Source organism: Tupaia chinensis, unplaced genomic scaffold (assembly GCF_000334495.1).
Source record: "Tupaia chinensis unplaced genomic scaffold, TupChi_1.0 Scaffold140218_1, whole genome shotgun sequence".
NCBI classification, from domain to species: Eukaryota; Metazoa; Chordata; class Mammalia; order Scandentia; family Tupaiidae; genus Tupaia; species Tupaia belangeri.
In genome coordinates, this window is record NW_006200097.1 from 1338883 (window position 1) to 1353689 (window position 14807).

General features: G+C 44.2%; 1 protein-coding gene and 1 pseudogene across 1 annotated transcript; both read left to right on the forward strand.

Moving 5' to 3' along the window:
• The first annotated feature begins 9851 nt into the window (after positions 1 to 9851).
• On the forward strand, positions 9852 to 11693 carry LOC102469253 (lysine-specific demethylase 4D). Its single transcript, XM_006162595.1, has one exon. It carries the CDS (start codon positions 9852 to 9854, stop codon positions 11691 to 11693), a length of 1842 nt encoding a protein of 613 aa, XP_006162657.1.
• A 2034-nt stretch (positions 11694 to 13727) lies between these two features.
• On the forward strand, positions 13728 to 14285 carry LOC102469673 (alcohol dehydrogenase [NADP(+)] pseudogene; annotated as a pseudogene).
• The last annotated feature ends 522 nt before the right edge of the window (positions 14286 to 14807 follow it).

The window sequence follows — 14807 nt, forward strand, 5'->3', positions numbered from 1 at the left end:
AAATCTCAATTATAAAAGAGTGTTTTGAAGCACGTGGTTTAAGGCCTGGTATAACTTTGACTTTTTGTATTTGATCTTCCAGTTTTTGTATTAATTGGAAAAGTGAAATGTTTCGTTTCGTGTATTATTTGAACTTTAAGGACATTTGAATGGCTATATTGATTGAATAATGGAAAAACTGTCCAGTGTCCTCTGAAGCAAAGTAAATATAAAATTATGAATTTTTCCTTTATATGTTATAAACATGTAAGTACAAGATAAACTAAAAAAAAAATTCTATTTCACTAGTTCAGACTCATGTAATTCATCTCTCTTCTATTGAATCTGCAGTGTTACTGTGGTCTGATCTTTCCATTTAAACTCTGCTAGTTAACTTCAACTCCGGACTTATCCCTACCAGTAGGCTGGTCATTCTCTTGGTTGTTTTTGGTGCTTTTATTTTTGTGTGTCTGACTTTAGTTTTCCTGGTATATATAGCACTCCCTTTAGCACTTTTTGGAGAGCTGGTCTGGTGTTGGTAAATTCCTTCAGGTTCTGTTTATCTGGGAATGTTTTTGTCTTTTTTTCCCATGTGAAGGATAATCTTGGTGGGAATAGTATTCTTGGCTGGAATTGTTTTTCACTTAACACGTTGAATATATTTTCCCATTCTTTCCTTGCTTGTATTGTTTCCCATGAGAGGTCCATGAGCGGTCCAACATTAGCCTTATGGGATATCCTTTGAAAATAATTTGACGTTTCTCTCTTGCCAAATTGAGCATCTTTAGGTTTTGGTCAATCTGGCTATGATGTGCCTGGGGAAGATCTTGTTGGGTTGATTCTATGTGGGGCCCTTTGTATTTCCTGGGTCTGGATATTTGAGTGCCTCTCTAGGTTTGGAAAGTTTTCTTCCAGGATTTCATGGAGTAGATGATCAGATTATTAGTTTCTTCACATTCTGGGATACTGATGATCCGGACGTTTGGGCATTTAATGGTAGCTGGTATTACTTGTATGTTATTCTCATTTTGGGGGATTATTTTCTGTCTTCTTGATGAATTTTTCTAGGTCAGAGTTTCTATTTTCTACATCTGAGATTCGATCTTCTGCCTCATCTAAACTGCTTTTGTTATTTTCAATGGAAGTTTTGATTTTCTGTATTACAGCCTTCATCTCTAACAATTCTGTCTGATTCTTTTATTTATTTATTTATTTTGCTATAGGGTGCGTGCACTCGCCAGAAAGACAGAGAGAGACAGAGAGACAGAAAGCGAGAAATCATCCCGGTGGCCACGCCACAGTCCCTTCTCCTCCATTCTCTTCTGGGGATCTTGGGCACACACGCACATGTGCTCGGCGTGAGTTTAAGCCACCGGGTCCGGGACTCAGACCGCGGTCGACTACATGGGAGTCCAGCGACATAGCCTTTATGTTAACTGCTGGTCCCCCCCGTCTGATTCTTTTTTTATGATGTGTATCTCCTCTTTCAGAGGTGCAAGAACTTCCTCACCTGGGTGTCTCCAACATCTCCTGGAGTTCATTGTCTCCCTTCTCTTGCATCTCTGTTAGCTTTGTCACTATGAATATTTTAAATTCTTTATCTGACATTTCCATGTGTTCCTTGTACTCTCTGTGGAGGAAGAGGAGTTATTCTTTTCCCTTAGAGGAGAGAGGTATTTTCTTGGTTTCTCATATTTCTTGTGCCTCTGTGGTGGTTTTGGTCATCTGATGGATTATATATTATTTCCTAGTTTTCTTAGTTAATTCTGAGCATTGAGAGGAATGCAAGAGGAGGTGATCTGCTGTCTCTGAACAGTACCATTTTTCTCCCTTTGTGCAGCTGATTCAATGAAAACTGAGGATTAATCTGACCCTAAAAGTATTTAGATATTTGGCTACTAAGCACCTGGACCTCTCTAGAAAATTCAGTGTATGGAGGCTGAGCAGAAAAGTGAGAAAGGTAAAAAGAAAAGGAAAAGGAATAGGAAAAAAAAAAAAAAAAAGAAGAGAAAATAAAAGAAGACAAAAACAATAAAGAAAAAGAAAAACTTTTTTGTCAAAAAATGAATTGTCTTGTCTTATGGGGGCAGGGGGAAAAGTAGGAATTAGCAAGACAAAAGAGCAGCAGTGAGCTAAGTAGATCTGGGGGGTAGGAGGGTGAAGTCTGGGCAGAGGGTCTTCAGTGGTCCTAATCCCTGAATGGGGCTGCTCAGAACTCAGATATAGGTGGCTGCTGATTGGCTTGTCCTGGCTCCTGGCTAGATCTAGGGGGCAGGGGAGTGAAGTCTGGGCAGAGGGTTGCAATGTCCTGTTTTTGAACTGGTTGCTGGTTACACTTTTGTTCATTATGGTTATTTGTTAAACTACACATATGTGTTCTGTGGTCTTTCAGTAAACATGTATTTCATAATTTGTGTATGTATGTTTAAAGACTTGGTCTCTTTCGGTCGTGATCCTCGTACCTCAGCTTCTTTAGCGGCAGGGCCCATAGATGTGGGACACCCCCTCTCATCCCCTGCTCTTTCAGATCAGTCTTGCTATGTTGCCTACACTGGCCATAAGCTCACAAACCTGCTTCAGCTCCGCTTTCCCCTGCCATTCCCAAGTAGCTAGGACTACAGGTGGGCCTCACTCTGACCCTGGCTTTTAGGATGGACCAAGCATGGATGCAGGACCCTCTGTGCGGCCTCAACCTACCAGCAGTAGTGTCCATCCCATGACCTCAGCTGGGCTCGTAATTTAAAATGTTAAATAAATACTTTCTCTTCAGAAAAAAAAAAAGAATGAAGAGGTATGCGTGGTTTATAGAACCACTTGGTTTATATTGCATTGTATTGTTTTATAGAATATGTTAAACGTTTTGACACAGAACAGTTTTAGACTTATAGAAAAATTGAGCAGATAGCATAAGTTCCATTTAATTCAATCACCCAACACACACACACACACACAGTCTCTCTGATAATTAACAACTCACATTCACATGTACATTCACTACATTAAAAGAACTGATACTGATGAGTTCTAAATGTCACAGTTTATTCAGATTTCCTTAGTTTTTACCCAGTGTCTTCTTTTTGTTCCAGGATCTTCTCCAAAACACTTAGTTCATGTCTCTTTAGGTTTCTCTTGGTGTTCACATACTTTTCCTGTTTTTAAGGAAGCATTTACAATAAACTGAAACTTGACAATTTGTAGAAGTGTGGTTAGTACATGTAGGATGTTTTTCTATTGCAATCTGTCTGATATTTTTATCATGAACAAGTATATGGATTTTTGAACGAAGACCACAGAAGGAAAGTGCATCTTTTTTTTTTTTTGAAGAGAGATTTTTACTATAGGGTGCTTGTGTTTTTCAGAGAGACACAGAGACAGAAAGCAAGAAATCATCCCCCTCCCCGACCAGGGGAGATGGCCAGGTCGCAATCCCTTCTCCTCCATTCTCTTCTCAGGATTTGGGGCATGCATGCATGCATGCCTGGCATGAGGTTTAAGCCACCGGGTTCAGAGCTCAAATTATGGCCGATTTATGTGGGAGTCTATTACGCCATCTACCGATCCTGGGAAAGTGCCATTTTTTCACACTGCATCCAGAGTGCATACCATCACCGTGCTTTATGCTTTATGATTCTTGATGTTTATCAGGCTCCTCCTTTATAAAATCACCACCCCTCACTCCCCACCCCTACTCTGACCCATACCCAACTTGCCACTCTCTCCTCTGGAAAGGGGTCCCTGTCTGAAGCCCATCCTTAAGAAGTAGGGTATATGCTCCCCTTCTTTGGAGTGGCTTTCTAATTTATTTGGGATGCTGCTGCAGGAGAGATGCATCTTTTTCTCTCTAATCGGTTCATTTACTCAATTATGTTTATCAGCACGAATCAAGAGAGATTCATCTTATACTTCTGCTCTTAAGCAGTTCGGATGAGGGATACTCAACCTGTACTATTTTATTGTGTAGCACAAATTGTTTTGGCTTTGACTATTGGGAGTTGTTCCTATGTCTCCCCTTTTTTTAGCTTAAAATTTTTATTATTTTTTAATTTGCCAGAGAGTATGTGTGATCACTGGAGAGAGACAGAGAGGGAGAGAGGGAAAGCGAGAAAGCACCCCTGATGGGGAATGTCGCATCACAATTCCTTCACTTCCATTTCCCTTCCTTTCCAGTTTTGGGCACGCACACGTGCCCTGTATGGTTTTCAGGTCGCCAGATCTGGGACGCAAATCTCACAGTCAGCCGTGTGGGATCCAGCTCACGTAACCACCAGGTCATGGGCTGTTGGTTTTTCTTAGACAGGGTATCACTATGTCAGGGTATCACAATTCTACCTCAGCCTTGGAGGGACCGAGACTGCCGCACGCACCGCCATACTGTCTTTTAGGGCTGGGAATCCTGTGTGGCCTCAGTCTGCCATCACCACCGCCGGCCCGTGTGGCCCTTTAATATGCCCTGTCAAGGTGTATGTTTGTAGTTAGCGTGTCCTTACTCTCCAGTACCACAGGATGCTATGGGCTCTTTGTGTGGATTCCCTTGTCTGGTTCTAAACTATTTTTCCTCCATCAGTATTGCCAGTTCTTTATTTTATTGTGCTTTAAAGGTGTCAGATATCAGTTTCATTCACTTTCTCTCTTTTTGTGTTTGTTTTCTCTTTGGTTTATAATCTTGCTATTTAAAAAAAACTAATTTCTTACTTACGTTGAATTGTTGTACATCTTTATGGGGTACAATATGGGCTTTGCAAGCATGCATGCAAGGTGTGATAATGAAATCAGGGATATTACCCTATCATTGTTTTCGACAACGAACAGCCCGTGATGAGGCGGATCTTCAATTTTCACTCTGCTAGTTCTTCTTTCTTTTAAAAATCTGAGATACATGTATGATTGGCAATGTCCCTTTTTCATTATGGTGTGCCATTACAAACCCATTTGCTCCAACTACATGCATTCCTGGGTCTGGTAAAAACTTTATTCCTTGAGTCCCTCTCATGCATCCCCACCTTCTCCCCTCTCCTGCTGTTATCTTCATCTTTCTTTTCTTTTCTTTTTTTTTTTAAGAATTATTTCATTGAAATTTATTTATTTATTTAATCTCATCAGAGAGGGACAGAGTGAGAGAGGGTAAGAGAGAGAGGGAAAGTGAGAAAGCAAGCAGGACTCGAACCGTAGTCAGCCATGTGGGAGTCTAGTGCGCTTAACCACCATGCTATCTACTGGCCCCGTCTTTATTTTCTTTTGCATAATTTTACTTCGTTTGATTTTGGTTTGTTCTTATAACCACTTGAGTTGAGCATAAAAATGCACAATTTTTTTAGAAATGTGAATATTGATTCTCAAATATGGTTCCTTTCCATTTTTTTACTGTTGACTTCCACTTTTATTTCACTGAGGTCAAGACGTGCTCTGTATATTGATTCTATGGAATTTTCTTAATACTTATTTTGTAGTCTTTAAATTGTTGTAATGTTTTCTGTCTATTGAAAAGCATTTTCTGGGCCCAGCAGTTGGCGTAATGGCTATGTCACTGGACTCCCATGTAGTCGACTGTGGTTCGAGTCCCAGACCCAGTGGCTTAAACTCACGCTGGGCGCATGTGCATGCGTGCCCAAGATCCCGAGAGGAGAATGGAGGAGAAGGGGTTGTGGCGTGGCCATCCCCCCTGGGGGGTGACGTCTCACTTTCTGTCTCTCTGTCTCTCTGTCTTTCTCTGGCAAGCGTATTTGCCCTATAGCAAAAAAAAAACTCAAAAAAAAAAAAAAAAAAAAGGATTTTCCAATTACTACTTTGGTTTGCAGGCTATAGGATAAAAATTGTTGTACTTGTTGTTCAAACTTTTTTTTTTAAGAGAGATTTTTGCTGCAGGGCATTGTGTGCTTGCCAGAGACAGAGAGACAGAAAATGAAAATCACCTTCCCCCACCCCAAGAGGATGGTCACCCCACAATCCTTTCTCCTTCATTCACCTTTCAGGATTTGGGGCATGCATGCACAAGTGCCTGGCGTGTTTTAAGCTGCAGGATCTGGGACTTGAACCGTGGTCGACTACATAGGTATCCAGCACCATAACCACTATGCCACCTGCTGGGGCCTGTTGTTCAAACTTTACAGCATTATTAGTTTTCTTCTTTGTTCTATCTTTAGGTATTAGAATGCTATTTATAAATAAACTCCCATCTCCCTCATGATTGTAGATTTGTCAGTTCTACTTTAACCCTCAGTCTTGGTTTTCTCTGTCTCCGTTCTAGCTGATTAGGTACCTAAACTCATCATTTTAGTATATGTCTAGTGAGTTTTTATTTTTAGTAACTATCATATTTCCCTCTTTGGTCTTAGAAATACATTTGATTTTGACGCTGCTTCTCACATTTCTTTTGTATAAAATTTGCCCTATTTTGTCTTTTCTCACCTATCGATTTTTGACCTTAGCTTTGTTTTAAGATTGGGTTTAAGAAAAGGGGCATGGGCATAGTGGGATGTGAGGTAAGAACTTAGCCCCTGATTGCGTTAGCTGGGTGCTGATTAGATATTGCCCGGCTATAAAGTCAAGCTCTTCCGGTCCTGGGGCTTCATTTGGAGTCCAGCTCCTGAGAGGAAACCTTCTCTCCAGCTCCTGAGAGGAAACCTTCTCTCCAGCTCCTGAGAGGAAACCTTCTCTCTAGCTACTGAGAAGAAACCTTCTCTGTGTGTCTTTGCGTACACATATTTGGAGTCAGGATTTTGTTGGTGGAAGGTAAGTCGCTTTGTTTTCCTGCTGGTTTTGCTTTTAAGCAAGAGAGTTCTTTTTTATTATAAGTTTAAAGAGATTATTGTAGTTTTATATTTATTCATGATGCAAAAATGCTCATTGGAATGTCATTTCATTGAGTTAAAACAAATTCTTTGAGATTCAGGTTTTTTATCTTAATTTCTTGGTAAAAATTTTCAGATTTTCCAGAAAATGCACCATATTTGATGGGCTGGTATATATGAAAATGAGAGAGTTTCTAAAACTGGGAAAAAAAGAAGAATGGTGAACAGAATGGGAGGTAGAAAGGCTATATGATTACGTTAGCGATTGCAGTTGTATTGGGATACTGGGACTGTCATGGTGCTGACTATTAGAATGTAGGTGTGGCATATGCAGTGCCTTGGGCGTGACGTTTTTCACTTAGAGGCTGAATTCTCAAAGGATGCCATCTTTCTGGGTCCTAAGATATCACTTGCAATCCAGATTTTAGGCTAGCAGAAAGTAAACAATTGAAAAATAATTTTGAAACATTAAAAAAAGAATAAAACAAATTAAACAACTGCATTTAAACTTTTCTAAAGAATTATTTTTTTTATTTAACTATTTATTTATTTATTTATTTAATTTTGACTAGAGAGGGACAGAGAGAGAGAGTGAGAGAAAGAGGTAAAGTGAGAAAGCAAGCCGCCAGGTCCAGGGCTCGAACCACATTTTTGTATCCAGTGAGCAAATATTAAGTGCATGTCATTTTTAGGTTTCTCCACTGGAACCTTGTATTTCTATCATCACAAGAGTGGAACTCTGCCTGTGATTTTATTTTATAACTGATAGGTAATTGGTTTCTAGAACCGGCTTGTATAAGTCAACCTAGGAACCAAACCCTCATCTTCCATATTGTCAGAATCACAGACCATTGTGCTACTGCTGTTCACCATGACTGCGACTTTATTTAAGATTTTTGTAAATTTACCTTGACTAGAGAGGGACAGAGAGAGAGAGTGAGAGAAAGAGGTAAAGTGAGAAAGCAAGCCGCCAGGTCCAGGGCTCGAACCACATTTTTGTATCCAGTGAGCAAATATTAAGTGCATGTCATTTTTAGGTTTCTCCACTGGAACCTTGTATTTCTATCATCACAAGAGTGGAACTCTGCCTGTGATTTTATTTTATAACTGATAGGTAATTGGTTTCTAGAACCGGCTTGTATAAGTCAACCTAGGAACCAAACCCTCATCTTCCATATTGTCAGAATCACAGACCATTGTGCTACTGCTGTTCACCATGACTGCGACTTTATTTAAGATTTTTGTAAATTTACCACTTGGTAAACTTGGATTTATGTGATTGCTTTTCTAGTTTGACCCTTTCCTATCTTTGGCATGAAACTTAGGTTTATAGCCTCATAAAACAAAGTCACTATTACCTCCTAACATGTGTAAATTATTGCTATAGTTCTATTATGTCTATTAGTATACATAAATATCTTAATTTTTCTAGCACCAGCTCAGGATTATTGTACCTTTGAGAAAATTATCATTTTACTTAAGTTTTAAAAATTATTAGGAATGGAACCAGCAGTTAGCGTAATGGCTATGTCGCTGGACTCCCACGTAGTTGACCGCGGTTCGTGTCCCGGACCCGGTGGCTTAAAACTCAACGCCGGGCGCGTGTGCATGCGTGCCCAAGATCCCGAGAGGAGAATGGAGAAGGGATTGCGGCGTGACCACCCCCCCCCCGGGGGGTGATTTCTCGCTTTCTGTCTCTATGTCTCTCTCTGTCTGTCTGGTGAGCGCACGCGCCCTACAGTGAAAATCTCTCCAAAAAAAAAAAATATTAGGAATAAGCAGTTCATAAGATTCCTTTATAATTTAATTACTTGCTATAGGACATGTGTGCTCATCAGAGAGCAAGAGAGAAAAATGGAAGGAAAGCGAGAAATCACTACTCGGGGGAATGGCCATGCTGTAATCCCCTCTCTTCTCTTGGGATTTTGGGCTCACAAATACATGCGTTCTGTGGGTTTGTCAAGCTGCAGGGTGGGACTAGAACCAGGCAGTCAGTTATATGGGCTCTAGCAATGTCACCACACCACCACCTGCTGGCCCAAACTGGAAATTTTTAAAAAATCTCTAAATTTTTAACTATGTTCCATATTTGATCATATAATGGTTTACTTGTATGTTCTTTTCTCTTCATGTATATAGATGTTTTTTCTAGTGTTTTTTTTTTTTTAAAGGATCCAAGTTGGGTTTTAGTCTTCATCCTAATGGCTGCTAGTTTTCATGTGGAATAGTTTCTAGTTGTACTTTTATTAGTATTTCCAGTTTCTGAGTTGAACATTGAATTTTATTTTAAAATGTTTTCTTATAATTCAATAAAATATTTCTTTTTTTCTTTATTAAGAATTGACTTGTGGGGCCAGTGGGTGGCGTGGTAGTTAAGGTGCTGGACACTCCCACATGGCCGACCACAGTTCGAGCCCTGGAACTGGTAGCTTGCTTCCTCACTTTCCCTCTCTTTCTCTCTGTGTCTCCCTCTGGTCAGTTAAAAAAAAAAAAAAAAGAATGAATAAATAAAATCAATTGTTTAAAAAAAAAAAAAAAAGAATTGACTTGCGATTTTGATGTTAACATTGACAAACCAATTTTGCTACCTCAGTGCCTTCTCACCCCCTACCCCTGCCCTGCCTTTGGCAGTCCACTCATTCTCAGAATTCTGTTTTGTTCTTTAGGCTTACTGTTCAAACGTCACTGAAGAGACTTTCTGCTCCGGTGGGGTTAGAAGCTGCTTGTGCTCCCAACCTGACATTCAAGAGAGGCCTGGAGGCAGTGAGGGCTCAACTGAGATACCGGCGGGCTGAGCCCTGACACTGGGTTCTTTCCCCACTGGGCAATAACTCTTTCCGTGCCTCCTCTTTTGTTTCTTTCCCTTGGCCAATAACGCTGATGAGAGCCGCACGCCCCTGGTGAATCAGCAAGCCTGAGAAAGAGAAATCTTGGTGATTTAAAAGTTCACGTCTAAGTTACTTCCTCATAGACAAACCAAAGCATTTTTTAAAATATAAAGGAGAATAGGGATTACTCCCCAGAATTCTCAGGTATTTAGAACTCACCTAAGAACTTGGGAGTCCACGGCTTGTTAGGGCAGCCATGAAGTCCGCTGAGCACTCCAGAGCCCAGAACCCACGCTGTGCAGTCATGACCTTCCACCCAACCATGGAGGAGTTTACAGATTTCAACAGATACATCGCTCACATGGAATCCCAGGGGGCACACCGGGCTGGCCTGGCCAAGGTAGTTCCACCCAAGGAGTGGAAGGCCAGACAGACCTATGATGACATTGGGGACATCTTGATAGCCACTCCCCTCCAGCAGGTGGCCTCTGGGCAGGCAGGAGTGTTTACTCAATACCATAAAAAGAAGAAAGCCATGACCGTGAGGCAGTACCACCACCTGGCCAACAGCGAGAAATACCGGACCCCCGAGCACCTGAACTTCGACGACCTGGAGCGCAAGTACTGGAAGAGCCGTCTCTACAACTCGCCGATTTATGGCGCTGACGTCAGCGGTTCCTTATTCGACCAAAGCACGAAGCAGTGGAACCTGGGCCACCTGGGCACCATCCAGGATCTGCTGGAACAGGAGTGCGGCGTGGTCATCGAGGGCGTGAACACCCCCTACCTGTACTTCGGCATGTGGAAGACCACGTTCGCGTGGCACACGGAGGACATGGACCTGTACAGCATCAACTACCTGCATTTCGGGGAGCCCAAGACATGGTACGCAGTGCCCCCCGAACACGGCCAGCGCCTGGAACGCCTGGCCAGGGAGCTGTTCCCGGGCAGTGCCCGGGGCTGCGAGGCCTTCTTGCGGCACAAGGTGGCCCTCATCTCGCCCACGGTCCTCAGGGAGAACGGGATTCCCTTTGGTCGCATGACGCAGGAGGCCGGCGAGTTCATGGTGACCTTCCCCTATGGCTACCACGCCGGCTTCAACCACGGCTTCAACTGCGCGGAGGCCATCAACTTCGCCTCGCCGCGGTGGATCGACTATGGCAAAGTGGCCTCTCAGTGCAGCTGCGGGGAGGCCCGGGTCAGCTTTTCCATGGACCCCTTCGTGCGCATCCTTCAGCCTGAGCGCTACGAGCTGTGGAAACGTGGGCAAGACCCGACGGTGGTGGAGCACAGGGAGCACAGGGAGCACAGGGCGCCCAGGGCACCGGCTGGTCAGGAGCTGCGAGCTTCGAGGAAGGACCGGGGGCCCAGGAAAGCCACGGAGCGCGGGAGACCTCTCCACAAGCGCAGGGTGGGACGCCCCCGTCACGCTGTGACTTCTAGTGATGGGACTGGCAGCCAAGCATTCATGCAATCTACACCTTCTTTGGACGCCAGAGGCGCTACTACCCAAGATAAGGTCACTGCCACAGTCAGCTTCCTGAAGCCACCCCAGGCCACATCACTGATGGCAGAAGTGAGCATCCCAGATCTCCATTCCTCAAATGGCAGCCGCAGTCCTGGTGGTCGCCGTCCTCTGGTGGTGAGGTCTCAGGAGATGACTCACCAGGCTCTGGCCAAGAGGCTCCGGGTAGGGGACACGGTGCACACAGCTTGTGGGCCCAGAGCACAGTCCCTGCCTGTGGATGGAACTCTAATGGACAAGCCTGCACCAGCCAGCCCTGGGCTCCAGCATCCTGCCAATGGATGCTGCTGTGCCCCTGATCTGCAGCCCTTGGGCCCCCCGCTGGACCCCAATGCTCCAATGCACCCTGGCTCATGCCTGGGGTCCTTGGACAGCTTCGTACAGTGTTTCTCTGAGGTGGTCTTGCACACTGATCCCAACAGCGTGGTGCCCCAGAGCACATTCCCCTGGGATGCTGCTGGGGCCTGTGCAGCCCCGGAGAACCAGGCGGAAGTTGTCGCACTGGACCATTCCTACGCCTGTAGCATCCTGACTTCACCCGCACTTGCTAGGATCTTCTGCATCCCTGACTGATCTGAAGCTAAAGCCCGGTGGAGCTGCACCCTGAACTCTGAGCTATCTGCCACCGGTGAATGGCTTGAAACTGCCGAGCCTATGGAATCTGCTACCAAAAGTGACTGGCTGTGGCCCCAACACCAATACTATGGAAGATCCTAGCCAATGGACATTTCTGAAGCGTTTTCTACCCTAATAACCAGGTCTCCCAGAGACCACCAATACGGCCTCCCTCCACCTCCACTAGGTTGCCACAGGACCCAAGTAAAGGGACTTTCAGCTCACTGCTGTACGTGGAGGTGTCTGGGGTCCAGTTCATGGCCTGGAGGAGTCCGACCCGGCGGGGCTCCAGGACCCGTCTGAGCCCCTTGACCTTTGAGCATTGCTTCCGGTCGGTTCAGTGAGCTGGCAAGGCCGCGACTGTACGCCCCCCGACCATGGAACAAGCTTGGGTCACTTAGCATGTCGGCAAGGCCGCCTGCTATTCGCTCTGGGACTGTGATAGCCTTGCTGGGAAGTGACCCCCCTCTGACTCCCTGATATATTACTATAAAAGAATTACATAGTTTTCCCATACATATTTGTAGCAAGATTTCTCCAAAATCCCCCGACCGCTCCCCTTTACCCTGACCATTTACTGTTGATTACAACGCTTCATTGGGCACAATAAAGGGTGTGGTAAAGTTTTTCTTGATTGTTGGAAGGCCTTTCAAAACACATTTATATAAACTTAAAAATTCCCTCTTAAGCAGAAACTGACCCAAGACACTCCTGCCTCACTGTAGCTAATGTTCTGACAAAATCACCCTTTCAGGATAGGTAAATATATTAGGATTCCTTTAATTAATTTTACATCTCTATAAAATTATATAAATATCATTCTTTATTGAGATTTATAAAAACTAATATCTGTACTTGAGATTTTCTTTTCTAGCAACGCAACCAGTAACCGCAAGACGGCTGCCGCCAAGTACTGGCTGATAATTAACTCTGCCTGCTGGAGCTGTTCTCCGAAACCACACTCCCAGAACAGAAGTTTCAAAAAGCTTGCTTACATCAATCTATTGTTGAATTGTATCAACCTGCCCTTAATCAAACCCTGAATAGAATCTTTGATCTCAATTGTTAAAACTTTATGAATTGATCATTAGGTCACGTAGCCCCTCTCCCATTTACTTACATGTATCCCATTTTCAATAAAAAGGCACGATATTTCCTAGCAGTTGTCACTCCTCAGAGAGCGATCTCTGGGAGTGTCCGGCTGAGGACGTGCATGAAAAGGCACGAGGCCTTAGTCTTCTTTTCTTCCAGCGTCGCCTCTGTCGAACCAACCCACCCCCGCCAAGGCTGGTCTAGATACATGGGCAATGGCCTAGATACATGGGCATCACTGGCTTCCGGTGTCACCCTCAGGACCCCTCCCTACAGTGCTATGGCTCTAGCATCCACAGTAAGTCATGCCAGCACTAGATGATGCTGAGAAACCTGAGTGACTCCCTTGGTTCACCTGCAAGAAGCACCCAGGTCTGAGAGCTCACAGTCCTACAACTGTGACGCATCTGCCTCCCAGGCCACCACCAACCATGGTGCAGGCAGAAACTAGACCAATGAGTCTCAGTCAGTTCTGGCCTCAGACATTTTGTAACTTTGTCGATGTTTAATGAATTTGTTGTCCCTCATGTACATCTGCAAAGCAAAGAAAGGGCGAGTCTTTAGGTATATTTTAACTAACAGGATTACAGAAAAAGAATTGTATCTAAAGTAAAGTGATTCAGAAAGGCTGAAGATAGAAGGGAAGACTATGTAGGGAATCAGAAGTCAATTGATCAGCTAGACTAGAATTGAGATCCAAGGTACAAAGCAGGGCTCTTTATAATACAAAAAGTTGAATTTCACACTGAAAATATGGAGTCATGGGGCCAGTAAGTGGTGTAGTGGTTAAAGTCCTGGATTCCCACATGGCTAAATGCAGTTCAAGTCCCAAACCTGGTGGCCTGAAAATCACAACCAATAGAGGGTGCAGAACAGCGACCTCGCCACATTATCCTGTTCATGCGTTGTACTCCTGTCAAGGGTGCAGTGGAAGCTTCCTGTGTACTGCACATGGGGCAAAAGATGCCTTTGATTCATCTGGATACCTGGGAAAAGTGAGCCTGGCCAGGAAAACCAGCTGTTAAGTATACCCTTAGCATAGGCTCCTGCCATATTGACTGTGCCACCATTTACAGCAATAAGACTGAGAAGGCCCTGAAAGAACATGGGACCTGGCAAGGGGGTGTCTAGGGAGGAGCTATTTGTGACATTCAAACTGGAACACCAAGCACCACCCGAGGATGCAGAGCCAGCCCTCTGGAAGACACTGGCTGACCTCCGGCTCAAGTATCTGGACCTGTACCTGATGCAATGGCCTTAGGACTTTGAGCAGAGAGACAACCCCTTCCCAAAGAATGCCGATGAGACATATGCTATGACTCCACCCACTCCAAGGAGGCCTGGAAGGCACTGGAGGCACTGGTGGCCAAGAGATGGGAGCGGGCGTTGGGCCTACCCAACTTCAGCAGCCAGCTAATGGAGGATGTACTCACTGGCTGCTTAATGAGCTCGAGTTAGAATCAGCTGCGGTCCCTGACACACATGCCTCCTACATTTTGTTGTTACAGTAATTAGTAGCTACATTTGTGTGGAAATGTTTTCATATGTGTTTCCCAATTTCACCTGTGTCTAGAACAGATTTAGGAGTTTGGTGCTAATGAATTCAAAGCCATATTATCTGTGGAACGTGGCAGCCAGAATCCAAGTTGTACAATAATGGCATTCCATTTGATTATAAAAAAGTTAGATGTTTTACTGATAGAAATCTGCACAGAATGCAGACACATAGCCTGCCGACCTGAGGAATGCAAGATTCGAATATCCATGGTATTGTAGTAGCAGGGCTTGTCCAGCAGGTGGTGAAATGAAGCGACTGTGTATGGTGCTAACTACCTGGTTGTGGTTGTGAAGGTGGCGGTGGTGGTGGGGTGTGTGTGGGGGGACAATGGTCGGTAAAACCTGGAGGTCAGGAAGCATTGTCAATTGCCAGTTTTGGGGGAGAAATGTGTCGGATCTAAACATAGCTTGAATTTAAAGATT

Coding starts and splice junctions, on each gene's coding strand:
- LOC102469253 (XM_006162595.1), top strand. CDS start 9,852: ATGAAGTCCGCTGAGCACTCCAGAGCCCAGAACCCACGCTGTGCAGTC.